General features: G+C 33.7%; 1 protein-coding gene across 7 annotated transcripts in view; it reads right to left on the minus strand.

The window, feature by feature from the left end:
* AKT3 (AKT serine/threonine kinase 3) overlaps positions 1–23,588 on the minus strand; it is a 207,549-nt gene that overhangs the window by 46,670 nt on the left and 137,291 nt on the right. For all 7 annotated transcript variants that reach the window (XM_032466537.1, XM_032466539.1, XM_032466538.1 and 4 more), the window contains 3 exons: positions 21,656–21,787; positions 12,116–12,181; positions 10,694–10,762 (listed from right to left, as the gene is read on the minus strand). In XM_032466537.1, coding sequence (XP_032322428.1) covers positions 10,694–10,762; positions 12,116–12,181; positions 21,656–21,787 — 267 coding nt within the window. The remainder of the gene's footprint in view (positions 1–10,693; positions 10,763–12,115; positions 12,182–21,655; positions 21,788–23,588) is intronic.

The raw sequence follows: 23,588 nt of genomic DNA on the forward strand, positions 1-23,588 counted from the left end.
TAGAAACTGAAAACAGAGTTAAGGTCAGAATCTTAGCGTATCACTACGTATAAGGAGATAGGATGTTGAAATAGAGTCCTATAAGAAGTACAAAAGGAAACACGAATATACCATAAGAATAAAGGGAAAGAAAGTTTCGAGAAGTTAGTGTTTACCAGGCATAGGGATTAGGGTACTTGTTACTTTTCAGGGAAGAAATGTCATACTTAGGTGCACTAAGAGAATGTAAAGGTAGAAATGGTACATGACTCCTTCTGAAAAAGTGAAGCCAAGGTATTACTGAAGCAGAAGATTTTTGCTCTAACATATTAATGCTTTCAAGAAAACTTCTGCCTGAAAAAAATTGAGAGATACTACAAAGCTACAATTCACATGGACTAGGCACAAAAATTATATGAAAGATCAATGAAATCAGGCATCCAGAAACAGATTATTTTATAAAAATTTAAAATATGGTACAGTTGATAAGTATATGGGAAAAATGACATTAATAAATGGTACAACAATAATTGCTTAATTCTAGAGTAAAGTAAAATTTGATTTTCATCTCACATCCTAACAAAATTCATCTCTGATGTAATTTTAAAAACTAGAGAATATGGATCAAAAGTTATCTGATCTCAGGATGAAAAAAGATTTTGTAGAAGAAAAAAAATGTAATCATAAAAGGAGAAACTGGTAGAATTAACTACATGAAATAGCAAAAATATAAATAAAATTGAATAGTTATGACAAATATGACTAAGTTCATAAGCTTAATATATAAAGAAATCATATGGAAAAAAAGACAAAAATACAAGGGGAAAAAGGGGAAAGGACATAGACAACATAAGAGGAATACAAATTATTACAGGAAATGAAAATATGTCACCTTATAATAATCAGTGCAGTAGAGATAAAAACATAAATGAGACAATTTAACACTTCAAGAAATAGTACTATTAGTGAAAGTGTGATGAGATAAGTATTTCATACACTGGTGGCTGGTATGTAAACAGAAACTCTTTGCAGGGCAATTCACAATATGTATCAATATAATTTTAAAATACAATAGTTCTTCTAGAAATTTCTTTTTAAAAAAAGACAATGTAGAAGTCTTCTACATAAGGATATTCTTGCAGGAGTATATTCGACAAAAATGTGAAAACAGCTTTCCAACCACGTTGAAAATTTTAAAAATTAGATTTCTATCCAACACTATAACAAAATAAATTTCAGATGCAACTGATAGTTAAATATAAAATATGAAACTAACTTTAAACACTAGAAAACAGGAATAAAAAATTCATGGGACTAGACTTCTCTTGTCCTAAACAATTGAACAGAAATATATAAAACAAAAAAATGAAAACTGGGGAAAATTTACCACAGAACTCTTTTTAGATAGTGGGCAACAGGCAGTGCAGAACTATGATCCCTGTGAAAACAGAAGCAAATGAAATGAACCCTAAAATCACCTGTCTTCTGTCTGGGGACATTTTCTAGAATGTTATATAGGAAAGGAAGTTCTGAGCATAACATAAAAGCCTTGCTGTTAGAGATAAGTATCAGATTTTGAGGAAGGTGAAGTTGTTGGCATTTGTAGGACAGAACACCAGTGAGGAAGAAGCTATATAATCTACACAGTAGTCTGCTGCTGAGACCAAGCAATGCATGTGTAAGGTCAAACTCTAAAAGAATAAGCAGAAAAGGAATGGGGATCTGTGTGCTAAATAATTCCCCACAGAGCTGACAGAAATTCAATTTCTAATCAGTCAGAACAGTGTCATTACTGAACACCCAGGCATTCTGTGGATATTTCAAAGAAGTCAGAGTAAAGACAAACATACATTAACAAAGCTAACAAACAAGAGTGGAAAATATCATATATGCAAATAACTGCCTTCCAGAACAAGATGTAACACTCTTTGAAGGAAGAAAACAAAATCCAGACACTCATGTAAAATTCAAACTATCGAGTATCCAATCAACAATTACTATGCATGAGAAGATGCAGGAAGATATGACCTATCAACAACAGAAAAATCAGTCATTAGACACAGACCTTAAGAAAAAAAAAAGATGATTGAATTAATAGACAGTGACTTTAGAGTAGTACATGAACATAAAGAGGCAATGAGAAAGAAATAATGGCACTTTCAAAAATAAAACATGCCATATCTGATTAAAAAATGCACTAGATGGCATTAACACTAGATTAGACACTGTAAGTACATGAAATTATAGAAGAAAACTATATAAACTGTACCTAAAAAAAAAAAAAAAAAAAAAAAAAAAAGGCACCCCAGCAACCTGTAGGAGAGCATCAAGGAGTCTAACATATATAACAGCAAATCCTTAAAGGGGAGGAAAACTACAAACTAATGCCTGAATTTTTCCAAACTAGGACAAAAATAATAAATGGACAGAGTATTTCAATGAAACCAAGTAAGATTAAAACTCACAAATATGCATTAATACTCAGAACATACCAGCCAGATCACACTAAAATTACTTAAAAACCAATGATAAACAGAAAATCTTTAAAAAAATTTCTGAAGGGAAAAACATTACATACAGAAGAACAAATAAGAGAATTTCCCCAGACTTCTCCTCAGAGAATATGTAAGCAAAGGACAATGGAACAATATGTCCAGTTCTCAAAAGAAAAAAAAATGCATCCTAAAATTTTGCATCCAGTGGAAATATTCATAAACTATTATCGTTAGAGACTTTGCTTTCAGCATGGTTGAGTAACACATACCAGATTTACACTCCCTTCTTCAACAACTAGAAAACCATATAAAATAAATAAAACAAATATTTTCATACATTAAACATTAGCCTTCAAGGTATAGTGATCCCAAAGAAAAGGGAAACAATATGATAATTATGGTTGTTTCAGCTTGTTGCCTGGAGACCGTACAGAACATAACAAAGGGAGGGAAAACCAAATCAGAAACTGGAGGGATCCCTGAGTTAAGGATAAAGAGTTCAGTGACTAGAGAGACCAAAGTAGTCATGATACATGAGTCAGAGAACCATAGAGAGATCTCCAGCGATCTGCAATGGACTTCCTGAGTCTGACTTATGTTTTACTAATCAGCACTTACGTATGTGAGGAAAATTCTGAGGCCAGGAAAAGGACCACTGGAAAGAATCAGGTGAAAAAGAATTACAGGCTCACAGAGCCAAAAATACTTTTTGTTCTTATGAGGAAAAATGGAAAAACTTCCTAAGAAATGTGGCACCCAGTAGAGTCCTTGAGGATACTGCCTCTATAGTGCAGCAATATTAGTGTTAGAGCAAAGGCTACAAACATATGACAAATTGATTTTTGACAAAGGTGTCAAGGTCAGTCAATGGGGCAAATAATAGCTTTTTCAACAAAAAAGATACTGGAATAACCAATATCCATATGGGAAAAAGTGTAGATTATATATGAACAAGATGAGTTTTAAAAAACAAATTTAAACAAAAATATACAGAGGGAAAAAAGTTCCCTACTAAAAAAGGAAAAGGGACCACAAACTGGGAGAAAATAGATATATATATCATATATTTATAACATATATATGATAAAGTAATTATACCGAGAATGTATAAAAAAGTCTGACTACTCAATATTAAGAAAACAAACAACTCAATCAAAAATGGACCAAAGATTTTAACAGATACTTCAATAAAGAAGACACAACATGGCAAATCAGCACAAGAAAAGATGTTCAATATCATTATTCATTCAGGAAATTCAAATTAAACCTGTAAGATACCACTACATACCACTAGAATGGGTAAAAGTAAGTAAGACTAACCATGCCAAGTGTGGTGATGATATTAAGTAACATCCAAGAAATGCAAAATGGTACAATCTGGCAGTTTCTTAGGAAGCTGAACATACCAAATGACACAGAAACTGTATTCCTAGATATTTACCAAAGATGACTGAAACTACACATCCACACAAAGATTTGTACTGGAAAATTCACAAGAATTTTTTTACAATAACCTCAAACTGCAAGAAAACCAAATGTCTATGTACTAGTGATTATATAAACACATGTATGTATATAAATACATTATCCATATAATGAAATAAAGCCATAAAAAGAAATAAACTACTGATATATGCAATAATACTGATGAATTTTAAAAGTATCACGTTAAGTGAAAGATGTAGAACACAAATGAGTATACACTGTGGGGAACACAGTTTTTAATATTTAAATGTTGTTTTGTTCCATTATCTTTTTTTTCTTTCCTTCAAGGTCTCCAATCATACATATATTGTACTTTGTTTTCACTCTCTTGAAATGCTCACTCTGGGGTAAGGCAACCTTTGTGTAAGAAGTTTAACTACTCTGAAACTGCCACCCTATGCCATAACCACATGGAGAAGAATCATGAAAACAGATAAAATCCTGGTCACCTCCTGCAGTTCTAGTCACCTCATCCGACACTGTAGATATAAAAGTAAGCATCTCAGATGTTAAGGCTAGTCAAGTCTTTGCATTATTACTTTAGATGCAGTGATATACTGGCTTAATGAATTTTGGGAAACTAAGCTTGAAATATTATAAAGGTATATACTAAAAATATCCCCAAATTTATTTTGCCTTGAATTTTACATGCTAGCTAATGTGAGTATTGTAATGCATCCTTCTTGGCTTGAGAATTTTTGAAAAAGCTTTGGGTGAAAGCAATAGAATTCTGATAGAACCAAAAAATATATTAATAATTACAACAGTTAGTAAAGAAATTGGCTTGTCAAATTCCTGACAACAACAAAGATACTTATATATCTATAAATTTAGTAAAAATTTAAAAACCATCACTATGAGTATGAAATGATACTTCAAATTTTAAAATCACCCAAATCACACCTCCATAAATTAGTAAGTAGAACTAGAATACTGACTGCCTGTACTTCTGTCTTGTGTGAATTTAAAATGAGATGATTTTGGTTCACTGAAGACAAAATGCCAGCCAGATAATAAGAATCTGAAATAAGTATGAGAGGATCTCAAGAATGGCATGAAACTGGAAATCATAAGCAAAAAATAAAGTGAATTTTATCAAAAAACTGACTATAGCATGTACAATGAGCTAAATATGGAGGAGAATAGTAAATAACTGAAACTGTTCTGTTCATTTGTTAGGTTCATTCATCCACATTAAGAATACAGAAGAATGTGAAAAATTTATTAGATGAGAACCATTTCTACATAATGGTTTTACTTTCCCCAATAGTGAATCTCAACCTCCAGGAGATTTCAGCCTCGAAAGAGATTCACAGAGGTCCAGTTTATAGGCCTGAAAGAAATAAGACTATGAGTAAGATTTTGGGGGAAAGTCCTAAGTAGAGACATTCTAAACCAAACAACACCCTAGTTTTCAGTTTACTCTTACTCCACAATATTTTTCTGCTTCTCATATAAATTTGACAATACCCAAGATAAAAAAAGAAAGTGACTTGGTTGTGTCAGCAGCAGCGTGATTTGTCGCGTTATTAGACTGCTTTTTATTAGTTCTCCAGATGCTGATTTTCCGTCCACCAAAGGTTGCACTGAATTCACTTTCACAACCTGTTCTACTGAGCTCCAAACCAACCCCTGTACATCCTGTACTACAGCCAAGATGCACACAATACACCAACGGGGGGAAAAAAAGAAGAATCCATGGTACTCTGCTTAGGAACCAGCAGATGTCAAATCCAATGAATTCAGTTGCTATCTTTCAGTTGTATATCTTTACTATACTCTTACTTAATATACTCTCCTTAACCTCTAAGGTTTCTTTTACTTGGCTCCTTCTACCCAGGATCCTCCTTAGGCTTCTTTCATCACCAACATGTATGATGTTGGTATCTTCAGGCACCATTCTTGGCCACTTATTTTCTAACTACAGTATCTCACACTTCACTTCCTTGGTTTTAGCATTGCCAATAAAGCACCTCTGGCCTGACTCCCCTGTCTCCTTCATGCCCCCACAAGGCACCTCACACACAGGATGATCACCACCAGAACTCAAACCTTTTATTGTGTTTCCTGCCTTTATAAACAGTCCAGTATCCACACAATTCCCCAAGCAGCAAATTGGAAAGTGTATGGTTTCCATCTCCTTCCACTGAGTTATTAAATCCTGGAAATTCTAGTACCTAAACATCATTTAGAATTTGATTCCTTCTCACTAATACTGCTTCAATTAACAACCTTATCATTTTTATGATCAGATTACCAAAACCTTCCAACTGCAGTAGCTTCCAAGTAATTTTCCTGCTTCCAATTTTATCTCTTTCAATCCAAGTTTCATACTGCTACGAAGTCTTCTTTCTAAAACATTTCACATAGAAATCCTTCTATGATGCTTCACTGCCTTTAGGATAAAATCTACACACTTGGAAGAGAAAAATCTGTCCTAACATGATCCTGACTACCTGGTCAGACTCTTTGACTTTTCTCTGCAAGACTCTATGCTTTATCCATACTATGCTACCTCTAGGGAGGTGGGAGAGAACTTGTATGCTCCTTCACATTCTGAATACTCTATTTCCTCTGTGTCAGAATGTCCTCTCTCTCATCCTTACTGTTCTAACTTACAGTTACACTTAAGACTTAGCTTAGCAACTACTTTTAAGGTTTCCTACCCTGGCATTCTCTCCCTTTCCTCCTCTTTTCCTTCTGGATTGATTCAAGTACCCATTCTCTGCATCTCATAGCAATCAGTGTTTTCACAGCAATAATGATACTATAAAGTATATGCATACTTTCTTGTCTATTTCTCCAATTAGACACTCATCTCCTAAAGGAAAGTACCATATTTCCTTATTTCTACATCCCCTGAGGTCCAATCCATAGTAGTTGCTCATTAGGTATTTAATAAGCAAATGGACCACAATGGAGTGGGTTCTAAAGTTAATATATAAATTATCAAATATACTCAAAATCACCTTTGCAAATTCCTCATGAAGGGACTAGACTGGAAACCAACATACTGTCTCACTATGGCTAGGCCCAACACAGTTTTTCTTCAGCATGGCCATTGTAAAACTGAGTTTTAAATGGGTAAAATAATTTTTTACAACTGTCAGTGAAACTTGAGGAAGAACCATGTAAAGCATCATAAATCCTACATTTCTGGTTTCCAAAATTAAGTAACATGATTTAAAAAATTACACCTGTGGTAAAAAATTTTTTACATGTAAAAAATACAGGAAAAAAGATACATTTTTTAAGCACAGTCCTATGTACCAGAGGGCCAGGATCAAGCTCCACCCAGCAGTGAGCAGACACTGACTCCTCCTGCCAGGAAACCTGCATAAACTTATGGTCCAGCCTCACTCACCAGGGGACAGATACCAGAAATAAGAAAACAACAATCCCAAAGCTTGTGGAAGGGATCTGCAAACACAGGCCAGATTCTACAGTGGGACTGGCTGGATCCTGGCCCTTGGGTCATGAGAGAAGAGTGTACTGCTGGGACACACAGGACATCTCCCTCAGAGGGCCACCTCTCCAAGGTCAAGAAACATAACTACCTACCTAAAAATACAAATAGAAAGACAGAGAACATGAGGTGTCAAAGGAATGTCTTCCAGACCAAGGCACAAGATAAATCCCGAAGAAGAAATGTTATGAGGAGATAGGCAATGTATGCGAGAAAGAGTTTGGAGTAATGACAGCAAAGATGTTCAGAGTATTCAGGAGAAGTTTTTCAGCACAGAGTCAGGAAATACAAAGAATACCCAAACAGAGTTGAAGAATAAAATCATTGAAATGAATAATATACTAGAAGGAATCAAGAACAGACTAAATGAGGCAGAAGAATGGATCAATGAGCTAAAAGACAGCTCAGTGGAAATCAATACCACAGAACAGAAAAAGGAAGAAAGAATGAAAAGAAATGATGATAGTTTAAGAGAACTCTGGGAAAACATGAAGCACACTAATATTCATATTATAGGGGCCCCAGAAAGAGAAGAGAGAGAAAAAGGACCTGAGGAAATATTCAAAGAGATAATAGTGGAAAAATTCCCTAAGAGTAAGGAAACAATCACCCAAGTCCAAGAAGCACAGAGAGTTCCACACAGGATTAACCCAAAAAGGAACACAGTAAGGCACACAGTAATCAAACTGACAAAAATTAAGGATAAGGAGAAAATATTAAAATCAGCAAGAGAAAAACAACAAATAACATACAAGAGAACTTCCATAAGGTTATCAGCTGATTTTTCCACAGAAACTTTACACGCCAGAAGGGAGTGGCACAATACATTTAAAGTGATGGAAGGGAAACACTTACAACCAGGAATACTCTATCCAGCGAGGCTTTCATTCAGATTTGATGGAGAAATCAAAAGGTTCATAGATTAAAAAAAGCTAAAAGAATTCAGCACCACCAAATCAGCTTTACAACAAATGTTAAAAGAACTTCTCTAGTCATCAAACCACAAGAAAAGAGAACAAAAAGAAAAGGAAAAAAAAAGATCTACAAAACAAATCAAAAACAATTAACAAAATGGCAGTAAGAACATACATACTGATAATTACCTTAACTGTAAACGGATTAAACACAACAACCAAAAGACACAGACTGGCTGAATGGATACAAAAATAAGATCCATATATATGCAGTCTACAAGAGACCCACATCAGAGCTAGAGAGACATGTAGGCTGAAAAGGAGGGGATGGAAAAAAATACTCCATACAAATGGATATCAAAAGAAAGCTGGAGTAGCAATACTAGTATCAGACAAAATAGATTTTAAAATAAAGACTGTTACAAGAGACAAAGGACACTACATAATGCTCAAGGGATCAATCCAAGAAGAAGATGTAACAATTGTAAATATATATGCAACTCAACATAGGAGCACCTCAATATATAAGGCAATTGTTAACAGACTTTATAAAAGGAGAAATCGACAATAACGCAATAGTGGGGAACCTTAACACCCTACTTACATCCATAGACAGATCATCCAGATAGAAAATCAATAAGGAAATATAGGCCCTAAATGACATATTAGACCAGATGGACTTAACTGATATCTACAGAGAATTTCATCCAAAAGCAAAAGAATATACATTCTTCTCAAGTACACACACAGAATATTCTCCAAAATCGATCACATGTTGACCCCCCAAACAAGCTTCAGTAAATTTAAGAAAACTGAAATCATACCAAGCATCTTTTCCAACCACAATGCTATGAGGTTAGAAATCAACTACAGGAAAAAAACACAAAAACTGCAAACATGTGGAGACCAAATAATAAGCTACTAAACAACCAATGGATCACTGAAGAAATCAAAAAGGAAATCAAAAAATACTTTGAGAAAAAGGAAAACAAAAACACTACAACGCAAAACCTCTGGGACACAGCAAAAGCAATTCTAAGAGGCAAGTTTATAGTGATACAAGCTTACTTCAGGAAACAAGAAAAATCTCAAATAAACAACCTAACCTTACATTTAAAGCAGCTAAATAAGAATGAACAAAACCCAAAGTTAGGAAGAAATCATAAAAATCAGCAGAAATAAATGAAATAAAGACTAAAAAAAAAATCAATGAAACTAAAAGCTGGTTCTTTGAAAAGGTAAACAAAATTAATAAACCTTTAGTCAGACTCATCAAGAAAAAAAGGGAACAGGCCCAAATTAGTAAAATCAGAAATGAAAAAGAAGTCACAGCCTACACCACAGAAATACAAGGGATCGTAAGAGGCTACTATGAGCAACTATACGCCAACAAAATGGACAACCTAGAAGAAATGGACAATTTCTTAGAAAGGTACAATTTTCCAAGACTGAATAAGGAAGAAATAGAAAATATGAATAGACCAATTACCACTCCTGAAATTGAATCACTAACTAAAAAGCTCCCAACTAACAAAAGTCCAGGATCCAGCAATCCCACTCCTGGGCATATATCCAGAGGAAAATATAGTTGAAAAACACACATGCACTCCAATGTTCACAGGAGCACTATTTATAATAGCCAAGACTTGGAAGCAGCCCAAATATCCATCAATAGATTACTGGATAAAGACGACGTGGTACATTTATATACAATGGAATACTGCTCAGTCATAAAAAAGAATAAAATAATGCCATTTGCAGCAACATGAATGGACCTGGAGACTGTCATTCTGAGTGAAGTCAGAAAGAGAAAGAATAATGCCATGTGATACCACTTGTATGTGGAATCTAAAAAAAAAAAAAAGGACACAAATGAACTTATCTATAAAACAGAAACAGACTCACAGACATAGAGAACAAACTTACGGTTATCAGGGGGTAAAGGGAGTGGGAAAGGATAAATTGGGAATTTGAAATTTGCACCTCTTGGGAAGTGATGAAAATGTTAGCAACCTTGATTGTGGTAGTTTTATTGGTGTATACATTTATTAAAATTCATCAAATTGTACATCTGCAATATGTGTAGTTTACTGAATAGGAATCATACCACTATAAAGGTGTTAAAAAAAAGAATATGATTATATTTTCTTACATATAAAAGTAGTTATTAAAATAAAAGATCATTATATTTAATTAGAAAATTATTCAGCTCCCATTTAGGAGTAGAAAGAGCTATAAAAATCTCTATCAAGAAGTAGAGAACTATTTTATTATAACCAATATTTTAAATAATTTTAAAAATAATGACAATACTACCATGCAAATGCAAGTGCTGGGTTTACTTCTTGACTCACCTCTCCGCCATTAACATATTCCATCACAAAACACAAACGGTCTTTTGTCTGGAAGGAGTATTTCAAGGACTTGAAATGAAAAAGAAAAAAAAAATGTTAAAATCCTATATTCTAGAACAGTTAGAAACAGTAAGCATGATTGATAAAATGAATTGTTATTTTTCCTTAAGAGTCTATTTCTTTAAGAGTACTTAATAAGAGTGTATAAGAAACTCAAAACAAATTTTGAATATTAGCAATGAGTATTATTTGAGGAGAAATTAAAACTAAGATCTTTAGTAAAAATAAACAGTAATTGTGATGAGCACTTCTCAATCTACCGTGTCATCTATTTGAAATTGTATTGGTCCCCAAAGTTCTTATCCATGAGACCCTAAAACTTAAGGCCTACAACTTATTTCGGGGGAAGTCTTAGGAATACAGTTATAGTAGTTATATTTGGGTTTCTAGCATAGTTTCAACATCACTTTTTGCATACAGGTTGTATAACATGACATAATCCAACAGAGCTGCTTCAGGTAATTTTATAGGTTATAAAACTATTAAAACTTCACAGCTATCTTATTACACTGAACAATAAATACACAACAATATAACAAAGTAAGCCTAGGTATCTAGTGATACTTCTGGAAAGTCCTACTCAATAATTCTAAATCTTTAGAAGTTTCTTCCTTTTGAAAGTCTAGCTGTTATTTTTAATCTTAATACACTTTGCTGGAACTATAAACATACAAAAACTTTGCAAATTATGCCTCTATTACAAGCAATCCATGAACAGGACTAAAAAAAGTCAGTTGGTTTCAAAAACTAAGTTATATACATTTAAGTCACAGTTTATACTATGCCTAGTGAAGAAAACACACCATGACTTAGCCTATCTTTAACTTAAATGCTATCTTGAAATATAAATTTAATGGATTCTATATTCCTTTATTTCTTAAAGTACTTATATCTAAAAGAAGTCTCCATTTCTATAAAAAAAATTAGGTAAAGTTTCTTTATATCACTGAAGAAAATGTTCTCATCAATTAATATTAATCAGAAGCCAATAAACAAAAATAACATAAAACTTATATTTAATACGAAGAATCTTTTTTAAGTCTACCATTTCCTCAGTGGTCTTCAACGCCATGAGTGATTTATTTGCTCTTTTTTTTTTTTTTTTTGAAGCAGCTGAAGTCATGGGAAGAAAAAAGGAGTCTCAAACACTCATTTATAATGAGCATTACAAATGCATGCATATTGTAAACTTCATCCATACAGTCTAATAATTTCCAAAAAAATCTGAATTATCCACAAAGAAAATGGCATACCTAAATGAATGTTATTTAAAATGCTGTTTTTTCCTAGTTTAGTTTCCATAATAAAACTCCCCTAAATTTAAAATGTTATGATTGTAACATCTGTCCTCTAGTAACTTACTGTTAAAAAGGGATGTCTAGTGTTCTTTAATACTCTGCTTTCAGTTAAAGTGTGTGCCACTTCATCCTACAAAAGAAAAAGGCAAATCTTCAATATACGTTCTAAGTGCTAATAATATAAAAAGTCACTATTTCTCTAAGACTAGAAGAGATTAAACACAGAGAAAGAAAAAGATTTTTTAAAACATAATGACAATAGCATGCTCCCTATATTGCTAAGCTTCTCCTCCACCCAAAAAGAAAAAAAATGATCAAGTTAACAATTTAAATCGGATGGCTTTAGCTTATAAACCCATATAAACTCAGTCATACTTAACCAAAATATATCAATATGCAATAATGATGTAATAATCACCAAAAAATTAGCAGGGACACAGAAAATGAAATAGAAAGCCTTTCTCCGTGAAGAGAATGCCTTATCAGCTAATAGCTAGGTTTGGAGTAATTAACATTTTCATGTTTGTAACACATTTTATTAAGTGAGATATAAAGGATATATTTCAGTAAAGATCATGGAATTTGTAAGTCTCCTATTCAAAAGAAAAATCAGTTATAGAAAAGGGGAACACAGTACACATGTAAGATTTAATTCTAAATTACACATTTTAGGAATAGAAAAAGTAAAAAAAATTGTAACTTTTTGCTTGTGGCTTTTTGGTGTGCTTTATTTTTTTTAAAGGTCACAACATACTGTAGGTGACAATTTTAAAGTATGGATACATTTCAAACCAAAAAAACACTAAGAGTGTATTTCCCCAATTATGTACATAAATTTCATCTTGATAACAAAAGTGAACTAGGAGAGATTTCCTTCAACATACGGAGAACTAGAAAAATGTTTCCTATTTCAAAAATAACACTATCTTAAAGAAGAAAGGAAAGGAAGAGAACTGCTAAAACTAACACAGCATTTCTGGTCTCTGCTTCTGCCAAGATCCCAAACAAAGCCCTCGCTGGATCAATTTCTTAACACTCTCAGCAAATCACAATAGGATTATAAGTAAGATGTTGAAATACTAGGACAAAGCATTGTATTTATTATCTTTACAAACGCATCTGACCCTAGAAGATAAATGAGCAACAGACTGATCAAAGATGCTAAAATCCAAAAGTCATTCCAAGAGGGTGAGACCAATTCTGTCTGAACAGAAAGTAAAGTGTAATGACACAGTATTTAAAATCAGTGAAACAAAACATGGGTATGAAAGCACTCCAGTCTTGTTTATTTAATAAGAGCCAGGATAAGTGCTCCAACAATATGTGAGCCTCTACCATACTATACTATAACTTCTAATTTGAATCTAATTAAAATTATTAATAGCAAATGTTTTAATACAAAATAAATAAGTAGAAATGATACCATAACTAATTTCTGTACCCATCATGCCTACCATAATGATTAGCATACAGTAAATACTCAATAAATGTTTGTTGAACTTAATTGTTTATCATCAGAATAAATTCCAAGATGTCATGAGGTATGTGGGACTTAACTTATTCAATCATTCACTCCCTTAGTAAATATGAAACAAATATATTCTGGGTATTGTTCTATCCACTGAAGACAGGGCACTGAACAACACAGACAAAAATCCTGCCCTCATGGAGCTTTCATTCCAGTTAGTCAGATGGTGGTCAGTGTTAATAGAAAAAACAAAGCAGAGAGGGATACTGCAGTTTATGAGCATCATATAATGAATATAAAATAAATGATTAAGGATTATACAAGGGGCTATTTTATAAAATATAGAACTGAATTCACTGATTAGAAAACAAAATCCTTGATACGTATCTGCTAAATGCTAAGGACAGTGCACGTAAAAAGTGATTTAAAAAAAGGACATGATTTTTTGCTCGTGGAGTTCACGTTCTAGTGGAGAAGACATAATGAACAAATTGGTAAATATCCAATTTAAGAAAACAATTACAAATTCTGCTAAGTGGCAGTAAGAGAAAATTGGGTTATCTATTAAGTTATCTACTAAATAAATGGGATAAATAAAGGAAAATCAATGTTCCTGGAAGAGAACAGGCTGGATAGGTAATGTGACGGGGCGGCGGGGAGGTGGAGGATCAGGGGCACACAACTGATTTCTGTTTCTAAGTTTGCTCAGGCTTCTCTGGGAGGGACAGCAAAAATAGGAGGGCTCAAGCAGGAGACAACTGAAGTGCTCCCAGAGAGAAATGAGGATGGCTTGGACTACTATGGCGGAGCAGGAACAAGAAAAAAGGACACAGTTTGGAAATATTTTTGAGATATAAAATTAACAGTAATAATCTAAGAAGTTACGTGCTTCCAACAAGAGGATAAAACGAAAGAATGTTTCCTTATACACAATCAGAAAGATTCACAGAAGACATAATATTTACCTGTTACACTTCAGGATTCTAAGTGATTTGAGGCAGTAACTAAGTGGGAAAGGACTGAAGAATGGGAAGCATGAAACCCATTGTCCAGAAAAGATATTCCAGAGCTTCCAAAAATATCTGTGGGGGGATATTTCACCCTATTTTGTTAAAACAAACTCATTACATATAATGGTTATTTCTCTAAATCACTTAGTAAACTTCACGAAAGAAGATTATTTTTTCCCTAAATTCTGTAATCTCTAACCACATTAAAGGAGTCAAGTAAAGATGTATGTAGACAAAATCTAAAACTTACTTTCTACCATATTTTACATCTGACCAAATTAGAATTTTCTCCCTTAATGCAAATTTAATGGCACAGTATTTCACATACTAATTAGTTTCTATGAAGATAAGGTATGTACAAGATAAAAAGTAAACACAGATGTCAATAATTTTTAATTACAGTTAAAAGCAACATGTCAAAACAAAAAGTTAAAAATAAGTGATAAAACTTAGTGGCTAAAACAATATGATGCTTTTTAAAAAATCCATTTGTTGATTATGATCACAAATGAAGAGTGCTAAAAATGCTTGGTTATATGGTGTAAATGTAATGTTTTCATGAAAAAGCTTTTGAAATACAGTTTCATATATATTCATCCATGGTAAAATATTAAATAATGAATTTTAAATGTCATTTCTTTCATAGAAAGCAGCTTAGGAAGAATGGGATTTTATTTCTTAAAAACATGAGGCAGAAGAATTGTTTCCTCATATTTATTTTCCCAATTCTCTCCAACTTATCACTCCCCCTCTACTACAAATGGCCTATCTCCTTTCATTTGCACCACTTACTGTTTGTGGTAGTTAAGTTTTCTAGGGGTCAGAAGGGGTGGGGAGGAGTAAATGACAGCAGAGATGCAGAGGAAGAGAACACCTCTACTCTATTACCAAGGACACTAAAGGTGTCATTTCCTTTAATCCCTGTGGCAACTCAGCAGGTAGGTTTGATAATTCCCGTTTTGTATGAGGAAATGGGGGTTCACAGAAGTTAAATTGCTCAAGTTGCAGGTGAAAAAGTCAATACTGATCCCACATCTAAGTCCAACATCAGTGGTCATTTTCACTTCACAACACTGCCTTCCATCTTCAAACAGCTTAGTAGCAACTTCACTAAATACTTTAACTCTGTTCACATTATTTTCTCTATCTCGAACACAAGACTATAATGACTGCCTCTATCAGAAGCTAGTTGAAATCAAGATACATCAGGTCTACAGCATTTCCTTTATTCATGCAGAGCAATAAATGAGACCCAGAGGAAGAGATGGAGCAGGTGGGGAAGCAGGGAGAAGAGAGAAGTTTTTACTTTGGCACCCTTCTTTTTCTTTTCTTTTTAAAATTGAAGTATGGTTGATTTACAGTGTTAGTTTCAGGTGTACAGCAAAGTGATTCAGTTATACATACACATACATATGCATTTTCTTTTCAGATTCTTTTCCAGTATATGTTATTACAAGAAATTGAATATTGTTCCCTGTGCTATCCAGTAAGTCCCTGCTGTTTATTTTATATACAGTAATGTGTTGGTAACTTTATTCTTAATTAAACCACAATGACTACCAGTGATCATTATTTACTTGTTCTCTGTTTTGACAAGCCATATGTTAGCAATCTATAATTTTTTCCCCATAGGAAAAATGTCACACTTATCAAGCTCTAAATTTCTGGGTTCTAACCTTCCCTTCTTTGGAAAACTTGAGCATTGGCCCAGATGCAGACTTCTAATACTTCTTCCACTCTCCAGTTGTCACACTGTCTTCTCACTGCTCCTTCATTTCTATTTCTATTCCCTTTTTTGAAGATCTTTTACATCTTGATGTAGAAAATGAAAATGCAGTTGTTCCTTGTTATCTATGAACACTACATCACCCTTCTTGAATGCTGGTATTTGATACTTTGTTCTTGCTCTTTTTCCAAATATTACTTAGATATGAACTTCTTTGACTTCAACCATGATATAACCTTCAGCACCTAAGCCTTTTAAATTATAGAGTATGTTGCTTGTCTCTATTGCCCTTCAGTAATTTCCTTCTTTCCTTATGGCTCTTCCAATTCCCAGTGTTGGAATAAGTTAGTCTCTACTTTCTCACTTCTATATTACACATCTAAAGGGAAAAAAAATCACATACTGCCTAGCACCATTACAATGCCCTCTCCAGTCTCAGCTGAATATTCTAAGAATTCTTTAACTCACCCCTTCCAAGGTAACTCTTTCAGTCCTCAGTATGGTTATTTCAAAACTTTCCCAGGCCTCATACCATGTCTGGCATGTATGCTGAAATGTACACACAACCCTACAAGGTTCCCTTACCTAGTTAAGCTACTGAGCAGAGACTGGAGCCCAGGTCTACCTGAATTTCATTAAGTCCTAGAGTTTTCATTAAGTTGTCTCCCTTTATCTCAACCTCACTCCCTCATCCTTTCGAAATGTGACCTTACTTCCAACTCAGAATAGAAGTCACTAGTAATATTTGACACATGTGGTCACTCTCCTTCTGAAAACACGTTCTTCTCCTGGTTTCCAGGACCTTTATAATCTCTTAATTTTCCTCCTATGGCAGGGTTACCTTCACTTAACTTTTTTTGCTGGTTTCTTATCTCTAAACCCTATTCTAAGAATGCCCCCAGGATTCAGTCCTCAGACCTCTTCTCTTCATAGGTACATTCATTCCCTTGGTGACTTCATCCAGACTATGACTCTAAATAGTCTACATGGTGATGGACTTTCAAATTTGTACCTCAAATCCAGACCTCTTCCCTACACTCCAGAAATGCTTATTTGACATGTATATCTAATAAATGCCTTCAACTTAAGTGTCAAACAGAAGTATCAAATTTGACTGTCCAAAACCTAATTTCTAATTTGCCATCAAAAAACTTGTTTCTCCAACACACACACACACACACACACACACACACACACACACACACACACCATCCCCACTGCAGTGAATGGCAATATCATCCATCCATTTGGTCAGGCCAAAAACCTGGCAATGATCCTCAACTCCTTTCCTTCTCTCACATGCTACATTCAATCTATCACGCAATCCTGATGGCTATTCATCAAAACACACCCAGGATTGATTATGTCTTACCACCTCCACTTGCACCTTGGTGCAAGCCACTATAATCAGTTATCTGGATTATTGCAGTTAACTTCTAACAAGCTTCCAATCAATAGCTTTTTCTCAACACTGCAACGGAAGTGATGCTATTAAAATGAAAACTAGATCATATACCTATACTGCTTAAAAATTTCCTAATGGCCTCCTACTACATTCAGAGCAAAAGACCAATATCCTCACAACATATACAACTGCCTAAACAATTCTCCACTATTCTTACTCTATACAAGCCATGATAGACTCCTAGCTAATCTAAGAACATGCTGCTAAGTATTACACTTCCTCAGTGCTTTTTTGATTATCATTCTATCTGGAATATTCTTCCTCCCATATACCTGAATGGCTTGTTTCCTCATTTCTTTTAAATGTTCACTGAAATTTCACTTTCTCAGTAAGATCTTCCATGATCATTCTATGAAATTGCAAAAAACACAAAAATCACTACTACTGATATTTTTTATTTCCCTACCCTACTTAATTTTTCTCCACGGTATGTATTAGTTTCTTAAATACTATCTGATTTACTTCTTTAGCATGTGTATTGTTTACTACTTGTCTTCTGACTAAAATGTGATCTCTGATAGGGAAAAAATTTTGGTCAATTTTATTCATTCACATGTTCCCAGTGCCTAGAGCAGTACCTAGTAAATAATTAGGTGTTCAATATATATTTACTGAAAGAAGGAATGAATCAATCAGTAAATAGAAAGTGAATGACAACCTTGGCATATGTTGTTGAGGAATAATGGAAGCTTCATGAACTGCAAGAACCAATTCCAGAACACAAATTGATAAAATCATACCTCCAATAGCACAATGACAGCTGATGAAGATGCAGTAGATCAAAGTAAATACATTCATTATGTGCTTCCTACCACAATCATTTGCACAAAGTTTAATACAGAGGCACAGAAGAATCTGAAAGAATGCATCAAAAAAGCTTGCAGATCATGGTAAGAGCTTCTGGTTAGGGGCCACCAGTTAATAACTTTAAAGCACAGGGAGAGAGAGATGTCAGTAGTCAAGTCATAGTACTGGGATGATATTTTAATGGGTATATGTGCAAGGCTGAATGAACTCAGCAGGCTTGGGTTGCTCAAACCCTGTACATTCACAAGGAAAGTCAGTCTTCAGGATTGGCCCTTGGTCAGCCCCTGGGAAATAGGCTCTGATCCCTTGGAATATTCGGGCTGGTAAGAGCATTTTTGTATACCAAAGATGTTGGGCCACACCTGACACCAATCTGACTAGATAGTTCATCCAAACGACAGAAAGAATGATGAAAGCTGTGTGCTAGATTTTGCTCAGGGTGGCTGGAATCTGAGCAGCTAAAGGAAGCCATGCAGGTTCTGCTTACCTACATGACTGACCTATAATAAACAGCCTGGATATCAAGATTTGGGTGAGTTTCCCTCACTGATAACACTTTGCACAGGTTGTCACACATTGTTGGTGGGGGAATTAAGCGCATCCATACGATTCTACTGGAAAAGGACACCTGAAGGTTTCTCTTGGATTTTGTCCCGTATGCCTTTCCTTTTGCTGTTTTTAATCTGTATCTTATCGCAACAATAAGCCATAATCACTAGTTTATCAGTTTTCCTAAATCCGTTGAGTCCTCATTAGGCCTGAGAGTGGTCACTGTAAGGCCATTATCACCCTGATACCAAAACCAGAGAAAGACACTACAAAAAAAGAAAATTATAGATCAATATCTTTGATCAATATAGATGCAAAAATTCTGAAATATATTGCTAATAAAAATATTAGCAAACTAAATCCAACAAAACATAAAAAGGATGACACACCATGATCAAATGGATTCATTTCAGAATCACAGGATGGTTCAAACATATACAAATAAATCAATGTGATACTCCACATTGGCATACATACGAAAAAAGCAAAAGCCACATGGTCATCTCAATAGATGTAGAAAAAGCATTTGACAAGATTCAACATCCATTAAAGATAAAACCTCTCACCAAAGTAGGTATACAGGGAACATATCTCAACACATTAAAGGCCATTTACAACAAACCCACAGCCAACATAATAACGAACAGTGAAAAACTAAAAGCTTATGTGCTAAATTTAAAACAAAGACAAGGATGAGCACTCTATCTATTTCTATTACAGTACTGGAAGTCCTAGCCACAGCAATCAGACAAGAAAAAGAAATTAAAGGTATCCAAATTGGAAGGTAAGAGGTAAAACTGTCACCATTTGTGATATGAAACTATATAGAGAACCCTAAAGGCTCCACACAAAAACTATTTGAACTAATAAATTAATTCAGCAAGGTAGCAGGATACAAGATCATATAAAAATCAGTTGCATTCTTTATACTAATAATTAAATATCAGAAAGAGAAAGTAAAAAAATAATCCTATTAATAATAATGTTTGAAAAAAAAAAACAACAAAAAAACTCTAGGAAGAAACTTAACCAAGGAGGCAAAAGAACTATACACTACGAACTATAAAACCCTGATGAAACAAACTGAAGAAGATTCAAAGAAATGGAAAGATATCCCATGCTCTTGGACTGGAAGAATTAATATTGTTAAAATGGCCATGCTACCCAAAGCTATCTACAGATTTAATGCAATTTCTGTCAAAATACCTACAAAATTTTTCACAGACCTAGAACAAATAATCCTAAAATTTATATGGAACCACAAAAGACCCTGAATTGCCAAAGCAATCCTAAGGAAAAAGAGCAAAGCTGGAAGTATCATGCTCCCTGACTTCAGACAATACTACAGATCTACAATAATCAAAATAGCAGCACTATTTATAATAGCCAAGTCATTGAAATAACCCAAATGCCCTTCAATAGACAAGTAGCTTAAGAAGATGTGGTATATATGTGTGTGTATGTGTATGTGTGTGTATACAGACATACACACATACATATATAATGGAATATTACTCAGCCATAAAATAATGAAATTTTGCCATTTGCAACAACATGGACCAAGAGAATATTACACTTAATGAAGTAAGTCAGACAGAGAAAGACAAATACTATATGACATCATTTCATGTGGAATCTAAAATACAATATAAATGAATCTATATATGAAACAGAAACAGACTCACAGACATGGAAAACAAACTTAAGGTTACCAAGGGAGAGAGAAAGGAAGGAAGAGACAAATTAGAAGTATGGGATTAACAGATATAAACTACTACACATAAAAGAGATAAGCAACAAGGATTTACTGTATAGCACAGGGAATTATAGTAAATATCTTATAATAATCTATAATGGAATATAATCAGAAAGTAATTGAATCACTATGCTGTTTACTTGAAGCTAACACAATATTTGTAAATCAACTATATACTTCAATTAAAAAAATAAATAAACAGAAATGTTAAAAATAAATTTTTTTTAAAGTTACAAAAGTATAGTTATAAAATAAATAATTCCTGGGGAGTTAATGCACAGAATGATAAATATAGTTAATAATACTGCAGTGTGTATTTGAAAGTTGCTAAGAGAGTAAATCTTAAAAGTATTCATCACAAGAAATAAAGTTTGTAACTATGTGGTTATGGGTATCAACTAGATCAATACAATTTGATGTATTGCAGTGATCATTTTAGTATTATTACTCTAGTATTCTAAAACCTACTAAGGATGTTTTTCCAGCCAATGTTATATAAACTGTACAGTTTATGGGCATAAATAATCTATGCAATTCTAATCACTCTTTCATTTAAATGCTGGGGGAAAATATTAAAAAGGATCACTACTGTGATTAGTGATACAGGTCACAAATATATAGTGAAAACATTCCCCCAAACACACTTTTGAAAAATTTAACACTATGAATAAATATTAACATACAAATATCATTGTAGCTGTAGGCTACAATCAACATTTTGGTTATTCAGTGAAATTTCTACACTGTAGTCTTGAGCATGTATGAGCACACACACATGCACAGCAAAAATAAAAATTTAGTAATCAACTCTAGTAATAGTTACCTTGGCAATAATAACTTCTTTCTTCAGAATCTTCATAGCATAGTATTTCCCACTTGCCTTCTCTCGAACCAAAATAACTTTCCCAAAAGTGCCTTTACCTAGCAGTTTCAAATAGTCAAAATCATTCATTGTCTGAAAAATACAAATCAAAAAATGTAATATGAAACATTTGATGCAATTTATTTTTAAACATGTAAGTATAATTTGCATTATCTACGTAAAAGCAAATTTTACCAATTTCTAAGCACACTCAAATGAATAAGAATCAGACTGGCATTGACTGTCTCATCAGCAATCATGGAATGTTGAAAATAATTTAAGCAATTCTCAGATAATGGAGACAACAATTTTGAACCTAGAATTCCTCAAATACTCAAATTATCAGTAAGTATAAGGGCAAAGGGAAAAATAAAATCATTTTCAATCACTTTTAAGGACTCAAGTTGCTAAGGATTTAGTAGTAACACTACCCCCATACAATGTGACAATCAAAAATTTCCTCCACAAACATTTCCAAATACACCTAAGGGAAAAAGTACTTTTGATGGAAGTACTTGAGAATGTACTCTATCAAAAAAATGATGGACTCCAGGAAAGAGAAAAATATGTGTATACAAAATGTTGAAAACAATACTTAGCCCAATGTAAAGAAATCTGAGTGACAGCAGTACAACTTTGAGAAAGTAATTGGTGTAATTCAGAACAGAACATCATGGAACTCTAAGAATGTCTATAATCCGCCTGTTTCCAGTTGTATTTCTCATTCCCATTTCTAAGTAAGGTAACTACTAGGATTTTGCCAAGCAAGACTGCTACTTGCTCCTACAGCCCCTTCCAAATACATGCTTTTCCTGCTCTGCTTTATTTACGAACATTCTTCCACAAACTTCCAAAATTTTGATAATGTTTATCCACAAATGCCCTTCCTCCATCCAGCTTCTTTATCATTTTTGTGGACTTGTCACTTTTTTAAAAACATATTTTTATTGAAGTACAGTCAGTTTACCATGTTGTGTTAATTTCTGGTGTACAGCACAATACTTCACTCACATAGGAACATACATACATTTGTTCTCATATTCTTCCTCACCAGGGGTTACTACAAGATATTGAATATGGTTGCCTGTGCTATACAGTATAAACTTGTTGTTTATCTATTTTATATGTATTAGTATCTGCAAATCTCGAACTCCCAATTTATCCTTTCCTACCACCTTCCCCCCTCCCGGTAACCATAAGCTACCCAAGCAATAGAAATAAAAGCAAAAATAAACAAATGGAACCTAATTAAACTTCTAAGCTTTCACACAGAAAAGGAAACCATAAGCCAAACAAAAAGACAACGTACAGAATAGGAGAAAATATTTGCAAAAGATGAGAATGACAAGGGCTTAAACTCCAGAATATATAAACAGCTCATACAACTTCATAAAAAAAAAACCCAATCCAAAAATGGGCAGAAGACCTAAACAAGCAATTCTCCAATGAAGACATACAAACGGCCAATAAGCAAATAGACTTGTCCCTTTTAAAAATTCCTTTGCTATCATTTTAATAAGCTTTTTGACAGAACAGGAGGTAACTGAGTATGCTCAGTTTACCATCTTAAATTTAAATTCAGTTTAGAGGGGTTTATAAATAATGAGTTAAGGGTCTGGGATTTCATCCTACAATCAGAAGTTATTGAAGATTTTTGTGCCTTTTTAGAACTATTTCTTTCCGGTGTACCACCCATTTGAAGTAAATGTCAGAAATGCCTCAAACCAACAACCTCAGCTAATACCTTAAAAAATTAGAGAAAGAGCAAATTAAACCCAAAAGAACTAGGAGGGGAAAAAAAAGATCAGTGAAGAAATCAATTAAATTTTAGAAAGAAAGAAAAACAGTAGAGAAAACCCAATGAAACCAAAAGCTGGTTCTTTGAGAAAATCAA

Source organism: Camelus ferus, chromosome 23 (assembly GCF_009834535.1).
Source record: "Camelus ferus isolate YT-003-E chromosome 23, BCGSAC_Cfer_1.0, whole genome shotgun sequence".
In the NCBI taxonomy this organism is placed as follows: Eukaryota; Metazoa; Chordata; class Mammalia; order Artiodactyla; family Camelidae; genus Camelus; species Camelus ferus.